The 8,649-nt window shown below is 34.3% G+C and overlaps 1 protein-coding gene across 1 annotated transcript; it reads right to left on the bottom strand.

Annotated features, from left to right (window-relative positions):
• Positions 1-1,722: 1,722 nt before the first annotated feature.
• Positions 1,723-8,278, bottom strand: LOC131638096 (uncharacterized). Its single transcript, XM_058908647.1, has 11 exons — positions 7,885-8,278; positions 7,566-7,608; positions 7,060-7,113; positions 6,546-6,609; positions 5,357-5,413; positions 5,036-5,142; positions 4,880-4,918; positions 3,787-3,875; positions 3,612-3,690; positions 2,983-3,030; positions 1,723-2,858 (listed from the first exon to the last, which is right to left on the bottom strand). The coding sequence occupies exons 1-11, from the start codon at positions 8,070-8,072 to the stop codon at positions 2,778-2,780; spliced, it is 849 nt and encodes a 282-aa protein (XP_058764630.1). The 5' UTR covers positions 8,073-8,278; the 3' UTR covers positions 1,723-2,777.
• Between the last annotated feature and the right edge of the window lie 371 nt (positions 8,279-8,649).

Here is an 8,649-nt window from a genome sequence, read left to right as displayed (position 1 = left end):
AAGACAAGAGGCTAAATTGAAGTCTGGTCCAGTTTACCAAATTACTTACAAGAGTCCATTTGTATTTGACAACGAACAAGTCAAATATTTTCAAGTAAAGATTTGCAAAGATGATGATGTTCAGACAATGTTTCGAACTCATGAAGATTTCGGGTTCAATGAAATTGAGTTATATTTTTTACTACAACAATCTCAACAGTCTCCAACAGTTGATCCCTCGCAAGTTTTTGAAGAAACTAATGACAATGACAACCACACTGAAGTCAATGTTATCGACGATGAAGAAGAAGAAGAAGAGACACTGATTGATTTCATGGTGAACGACAACGCTGCAAACTATGAGCATGAGCCATTACCTATGAGCCATGTGTACGTACCTCCAGTTCACATGACGAAGTTGAGATTGGAAGAAGACGAACTAGCCTTGGATATTTCACAATCCTTATATGCTGACGGAAGGGGTGTTAAAAGTTGCAGACAGATTTCATACAAAAGAAGAATGTGTGTGAGCTAACATGGAAATTGCAGCCGACTTCTCTGTAGATTGCATCGATTCAGGGAGGTACATCATTCTTTTTCGTCAAAAATCAATTTTTTTGTTTCAGCTAACTGCATCTTACAAGAGAAATTATTCCTGGGAAATATGTACTATTGATCCACCCTACACTCGCATCACCATTATTCCGACGCAGGATCATCGGAAACTTAGCTCTCAACTAATATGCCATGAAATCTTGTCTCTCATTAGTAAGGATCCATCATTAAAGGTGAGTACAGTTATTTCTCATATAGTTACAAGATCCAATTATACTCCCACTAACAAGAAGGTGTGGATCGCGAGGACTAAAGTCGTTGAACTTGTATACGGCAACTAGAAGAATTCATACAAAGAACTTCCAAGATTTTTGGTCGCACTCAAGTATTATGCACCAGGAATTGTTATTAGTTTGGAGACAATCATGACATTTGCGCCAAACAGAACTGTGAAAATAGAATATTTCATCGACTGTTCTAGGTGTATGAACCATGCATCAAAGAAGGTTTTCCATTCTTTAAAATTATTATACAAATTGACAGAACATGGTTGTTGTCGCTCCCGGGATCTTCATCCAAGTACAAACACGAAAGTGGCGCAGAAACATAGTCGTGATTCGTGTCTATTTATCCCAAGAGGGGAAAGGAAACACAAAGTAAACCTAAGGGGCAGGGAGTCGATTACGCGAGGGGAAGGTGTTAGCACCCCTCACATCCATCGTACTCGATGAGATCCACGCTTGTTGTCTAATTTATGGGTGTAAAAGTCTATGTCTAAAGCTAAGAACTAAAATACATGCAAAATGTAGGAAAAATAAAGAGTTGTGCTCGCCTGGGCCCTACCCCATTGCCTACGTACCCTTTTTGGGGAATCAGAGTCACCATAGTTCGGCTAACTAGTTTTGTTTATTTTGTGTTTTTTAGGTGAACAGTTACATTCACATCCTACTACAGCTCGACCTTTAGAGACTCACACAAGGGAGGTATGAAGGAAATAGCATGCTCTTAAACGCCGTGAGGCAAAAGAAAAAGAAAGAGTTGGTTTGTGTTTTAATATGCATGAAAAGATAACCTAAAGCGAAAGGAAAATCTCTACTATATTGGCATACAAAAAGGAACTCTATGCCTAACAATCCTATGGCGGAAAACCTCACACATAAATTTTACAGAGATACATTTTGGTACTAAATTATGACAAAATGAAAGGTGTAACTCACTTACGAAGAGATGTAGTATATATGAGTTATGTACAAAAAAGTATACTTCCGAATTTGTAAAGAGCAATTTTGAGTTTTTAAAGGAGGACTCTTATCCACCATCCACCGAAGGTGGAAAGAGCAATCCCCTTAAAAATGGTGGAGGGAAAAGACTGTTTTATAGGATATCATTAGGCCAAAAACATTGATGGTCTTGTTTCTTTTAAGGTAGGGAAAGGTACATCTCCTTCCGCCAAAAACACACTTTTTTTTGCTGCTACGATGTAGAACCATACATTACACATATGTTTGATTCGGTTTTTAATGTAAAGTATCAACCCCACGTAATAGACAACAATTCGACCAGCAAACAGGTAAGTTTGCTTTGAAAGTGGGTTATATAATTGCATAGCATAAATAAGTTTTTTTAGTTAATGGTGTGGACCAACTATTCAGTCTCATCTTAAGACCAAAACTCAATTGGATTCTAATATACTCATCCTTCAAAGTGGCGCAATCTCCGAGCAAAGATGAAATCTGGCCGTTTGTAGAAAACTACCATATATGTGAACTAACTAGAAACGGAAATATGATTTAGCAAGGGAGAAGAAGTAAATGAACCTTGAAAGTGGAAAACAATAATGAATTAATAATGGTCAAGGTAACAAGCAAGATACAAGAAAATAAGTTCCCTCAACTACCAGATTATCAGCTTACAAATGTCAACCAAAATTATTAGATTAACTCCAGTATAATGCAATTTTTCCCATGAGAATCATACTACACTTCCTAGTTTTATATTGTTCTCTCTCTTCCTCGTCCTCTTCATTTTCTGTCAGAGATAAATAAAGAATGTGAAATACGGAGTTCATGGAAGGAGAATTAATTGACAGGAATTACAAATTTCTGCAGAAGGTTCTGTATCAAAGAAGCATCAGAGCTGACCGGTAGAGCATCTGAATTTTAGTTTTCTGCAGTATGCCTGTCTCTTGTCTGAGATAATCCGTAATTAACTCACCACGTACATCCAGAATAAAAAATGTAATCTCAGAAGTTTACAGGGGAATAGGAGCTCCGGTGACCTTCCGACGGCCCCTTAAACTTTCTAACCAAAGATGAGCACAGGCTCTGCAAAGACACAGCAGAGTACAAAGGTTATACAAAGTATTCAACTCCCGACCTTCTTAAAAACTCATTTCCTTTCCTGCTAGATTGGAAATACTGAATTTGAAGCGTTCAAGGGGAAGAATACCTGTATTCTCCTAGGCAAGCTGATCCAGAAGTCCAAGTTAGGGATGACCTGAAAAATAGGGTCAATGAAAAAACATCTTAGTCCTAATTGACGAAAAAATCAAACAAAAGATTGCTTTAGCGCACTCAAAAAGCCGACTGAAGGATTGGCCTGGATAACAGTATATGATAAACAAAAAAGGTAAAATCTTAAAAACAAAAGAAGTTGTATTAGAGAAGAAAAATTAATTAATTAATTTTAAATTAATTACTTTAAAATTTTAAAGTAATTAGGAGAGAAAAAATTTAATTATTTACTTTCAAAAAATGAAATAAATTATCAGAAAAAATTTAATAAATGAATTGAAATCCATTACTTTTTCCAAATATGAATTTTGAAAACTAAGAAATTCAATTGCTTTATACAAACAATGAATTTTGAAAATTAAGAAATTAAATTGCTTTATATAAACAATGAATTTTGAAAATGAAGAGTGAATTTGGAATTCCTTAATCCAAACACACTCAAAGAAATAAATTCTGAAGTAGAATATTCACACAACCTAAATAACACAAATAAAACAGGCATATATACCCCTACCAAAAGAAGAAAAAAAAACAAAAACACAAGAAGGAAAGGTGAGAACATACTTCTATACCACGAATCTTGAGGACGAAATATCGATAAACGATACCAGCCAGTAGATACGCAGCAAAAAGGCACAGAAGACTGGAATGAGATAAGATGAAACAAATATTAGTAATTTAGCCAAATTAGAATCCCTTGCAAAATTCAAAGTGTCGGACAAGACAGTAAAATGCTTACGTAATAAGTAAAATGCCAAACCACCCCCACCCACTCCCGTGGACATTTACAATCATAGCACAACCAGATGGATGCTTTAGCTCTGTAGCCTGCATAAGAAACAGGGTTACAAATAAAGTAACAATTAACTGTGTTTGGTTTTAAAATCACATCATCAACTTCATATTTCCCGACTGTTTTCATTTTTTTCCTAGTCGACATTCTTATTATCATTTTACATAAAAATGTATATAGATGCGGGGGGGGGATAAAATAAATGATATAACTTCGGTCTAGTATTTTTTATTTTGAACAAAAGTGGAATGCATATTGATGCAGAGGAATAAATGATATAAGTCATATAACTTGTGTCTAATTTTCTTCATTTTGAGAAAAAATGATTTGAAGACATAAGAAAAGACTCATTGTTTTGTATATTAGTGCTGAGAGCTTGATAGCAATTACTATAGCTCTGTACAGCAATTCTGTAAACACAGACAATCTTCTTGCCATCCTTATGCAACATCTAAAGCTTTAAAAGTGCACTTTCGTCTATTAATTAATAGCTCAGGATTTTTTATTTCACAACGAAAACATCAATCAACATGAATAGTTAACTACGGAGATTAATAAACACGAATACAGACAAAAATGTCTTTGCAACATTGAGAAAAGAGAGGTTGGTGGGGAGATTTTTCTTCGTTACTCTTTAAGTTCAAAATGGAAAATTATTTTGCAGAAAAGAGAAAGTATAATAGGATGCTTACAGGATACTAAACTGACAACAGTAAACAAAAGGAAACCAAGACCAGAGCACATACCACACTACCTCAATGTCATGTTGATAATACTATGAAGCTTTCGCAAGTAATCTAAATGAGTAGAAATAGCTGATAAATTCAACTATGTTCTTTGTCAATTCAATAATTCAAGTTCAACATTTCCTATATTTCAACAAATCTCACTGATTTACAATTTTTTAAGTTCACAAATTAAAAAACATACTGCATAAGAGTTGAGGATAAAACAACTAAATCGGGACATCAGGAATCTACACAAAATAGCAAACAATATGCAAGGAAATAAATAAAAAATCTTGATAACAGGTACTCACATAATTACAATCCCCCGATCTCTCCAGGGTGTGTGGTCCCTGTAAGCAGAAGGTTGGAGGTGAAAATATGAAACAACCCAAAACCAGTATTGGTTCTATAATATCCCGTTTAATCAATTAAAAGCATGGGAGGAACGGAAAGAATGAAAACTTTACCTGTACTCCATTTAGATTGCAGAGCACAGACACAGCCAGGGAACAGTTGTACTTAAGGCTGCCACTTGACATTTTCACAATAATACCAGTGTGGGGATTTTTCTTATCTGCCATCAAAATGCATTACAAGTTACAACCATACAGATACTCTATTTAATTTTATATTAGAAGCATTATTCAAAATTAGTTGAACCAAATAATGCATAACCCGACATACAAGAAACACAAGTTTGAGCCAAAATGGAGCACTGAAAATTAATGAAAGAAAATAGTGATTGAAACAAATCAAAAATCATAAACAGGTAATTGAATAGGTCTTACCAATAACATCAATGTCAAGTTTTGGGCCACGTCCTAAGGTTGAACATACATGATAACCTGCAGTTATCACTCTGTTAGATGACCATACCCTCATTAACTTCACACTAAGAAAAACACAAAAAGTGACTTTTAGTTGAGTATTGTTTATTTATTTATTAGAAAGTTAACATATTGTTCCAAGTTCATATTTCTTCGAACTACAGCTCTGCCCAATTGACGATGAAAGAGACTTGGTGTTTAGAACTTAAAACAGACTTTTAGTGCTTGTTTGGTTTGGCGGCAGCAAATGTAAAAGCACGGCAAATATTCACGGTAGCATAGAAGCTACACTTTGTTGCTTCTGGCTTTCACGGTAAATACCTCTCCAAACGTGCGGCAGCTGAAGAAAAAAGCTAATCCAAACATACCTTTAGAAAACATTGTTTTTAGTATGTAATGCTTCTCTAATAGTTCCATTATGCGCAAGCTGAAACAGTGCTAATAATGAAAAGACCTCTTTACTTTCTCTAAGAGATATAAAAACACTTGGGATGTATCAATGAAAATACAAGAGCACAAAAAAACACAAAAAAGCAGACCGCCTAAAAGTTACATATAGAAATACTAGACTGCAGGTTCTTCATATGACAAAATCAGTGTAGAAAAAGGAAACACAGATGGAGGGATCGGAAGGACAACATTAAAATGAAATTAAAATTGCATCAAGAAAAAGGTGGGATAATTACTTTCTATAAGATATAGGAGCTACAAATATCAGTTAAGTCGCTCGGTTGCATAAATAAAATGCCTTTTAAGTATATAAAAATTAATTCAAACCTTTTTTATTGATGCAGCATTAGAATCTAATTTTTACTGTGAAAGAGAATCAGTCACTTGGAGGTTCGGCTAGCAACAGAAACTATAAGCAAAAATCATCTGAATTGCACTTTTCTTTAACGGTGACCTAAAAAGAATGCTTATGAATGAAGCAATTCTCGAAACATCGTAAATTTCATGCCCAGGACTTACAGGCACTAAATCATCTTATTCCATTCATAGTATGCAACTGGCTACAATTGTAAGTTACAACAACTAATCAACTAAACTGTTTGCATTTGTCATAGTTACCACAAGCAAAAATCAGTATACATTAGACACAATTTTGCATGTGCAGGTAAACGGGAGAAAATGGAAGTGCTGGGAATTATACCTCCAATGTAGTTTGACACAAGTGCATTGCATTCCATCCCGCAGCGTGTTGGTCCTCCACAGTCCTGAAGCATGTATACAGTGATAAGACATGTAGAAAGTTTTGTGAAATTATGAGATAAAAATATTGCGACGAGATGTGACACTTATTTTGGGACGGAGGGAGTAGTAAACTAAACCAAATAGAATTTCCAATGAGCTTAACTTGTAAGCCATCTACAATGAGTTATTAAACTATGTTGCTATGATTCATAGTTATTCTAATAGTTATTTTTCCATATATATAAATACACTAAATTTTACACCTTAAAATTGGTATTCAATGGGTTTCTGGTCTAAGTGGATATCTGTGTGAGAAGGGGTGTGGATGTATTAAGCTTCATATATATAATTGGGTTTATCACCTATAAGGTCTCTCTGTAAGTTCATCAACTGTTCCTTTTATAACATGATGAAAATATAGGGTAATTGATCAACAAAAAGAAAATAGTTTTGCAGAAAAGAGACTCATTTACCCAACAATCAGCACATATTGGAGGATCGTGATTGAAAATCATTCCATCGCAAAGCTGCTCAAATAACAAATACACAAAATTCAATTATAGATCAATCTGGCATGACACTACATTAAAGCTATCATTGCATATAAAAGAAAACTATGTGCTTTTAAAGTCCATCTATTTATTCATATGCTGAAAAGACTCTCACAATAACTACAAGTTTTTTTCAACAATCGCTTCTCATATGAGTTAAAACTAGCTCAGTTGATAGAAGCCGATATTACTAGGTTGGAAAAGGTGTGTCAGTGTCGGACACCGACGCTTGAGATTAGGTTCAACTTATTAATATTTTCAAATTATTCTCGGTATCAACATGTCAGCGTCGGTGTTGTGTCCATGTCTATATTCGTACTTTGTAGGCTTATGAAAGATTACAGCTAAAAAAATAAATATGATTACTAATCAACGGAAGAGTTACTAATCAGAAATCAAAGAAATAAGCGTGACCTGATGGAGCCAACCTGAAACCAAATGGTGGTCTGGTTCACTGACACTTTGTAAAACCTAAAAACACAGAAAAACAAAAAATGAAATTTTCTGTGAGAAACACATAATTGGCACAATGTTTACAGTAAATTCCCTTTTGAATTCATGATATAGGGGACCAATTAGAGTCTACACATAAAATTCCAAATCTATAGCACCCTTATAACATGAATTAAATAATCCTAGAAATGTTTAAATACCTGAATCAATGAATAAGAACGAAATCAAATTAACCAAAAGAACTATGAAATTAAATAAAAAATCTTAGATCAGGAAGTAGAGAGAGAGGTGGACCCGTCTTCGCTGAGAATGCCGTGAGGGAAGTTACGAATGGGAGAAGAGAGAGTATAATTGTAAAGCTTGTTTTCGTCGCGAAAAGTGAATTGGCAAGCTGAGGTAGGTGTTGCTAAGCTCAGAGATGGTGAAAGTGCGATAACGGTGAAGAGGGTGAGCAAGGTGCGTTGAGCAGCTAGCAACGCCATTGTTGAAGGATGAAAAGGGAAAACGCTAACACGAGTACCTGAATGTCATGGTTAGTTGAGTGAGGAAGACGGGTTGGAGAACGTACATGGAAGCGTGAGATTGAGGGTATATGGCTTGTGATGGAGGAAGGAACAAATTTTACTGGTTGTGAGTTCAGGACAATGCGTTTTTTTTTTTTTTTCCTCGCTTATTTGCGTAATCGAGGATTAACTTTTTTTTATATATGTAAAATTGCGTAATCGAGGATTAACTTTTTTATATATATGTGTAAAATTGCGTAACCCACCACAATTATTTCTACAAAAATGATTTAGATTAAAAAGAAAATTCTTTAAGATTTTAGTATTTGAATAAGATAACAAATACAGGTTAAGATTAGTCATTTAAATATGAAAAATGCGTCTTTGGAGCATTTCTTAAGTGATTAAAATTATAAAAAAATTTAAAAATACGTATATTTAATATTTAATATATTAAATATTAATTATATAAAAAATATTTTCTTTATTTAGTATCTGGAAGGTATTAGCCAAATCCATTAAATATTGTGTATAACTTTAAACATGTATATTTATT

This window comes from Vicia villosa, unplaced genomic scaffold (genome assembly GCF_029867415.1).
Source record: "Vicia villosa cultivar HV-30 ecotype Madison, WI unplaced genomic scaffold, Vvil1.0 ctg.002171F_1_1, whole genome shotgun sequence".
NCBI lineage: Eukaryota > Viridiplantae > Streptophyta > Magnoliopsida > Fabales > Fabaceae > Vicia > Vicia villosa.
Note: the sequence above shows the minus strand (reverse complement) of the source record. Positions and strands in the feature narration are given on the sequence as shown.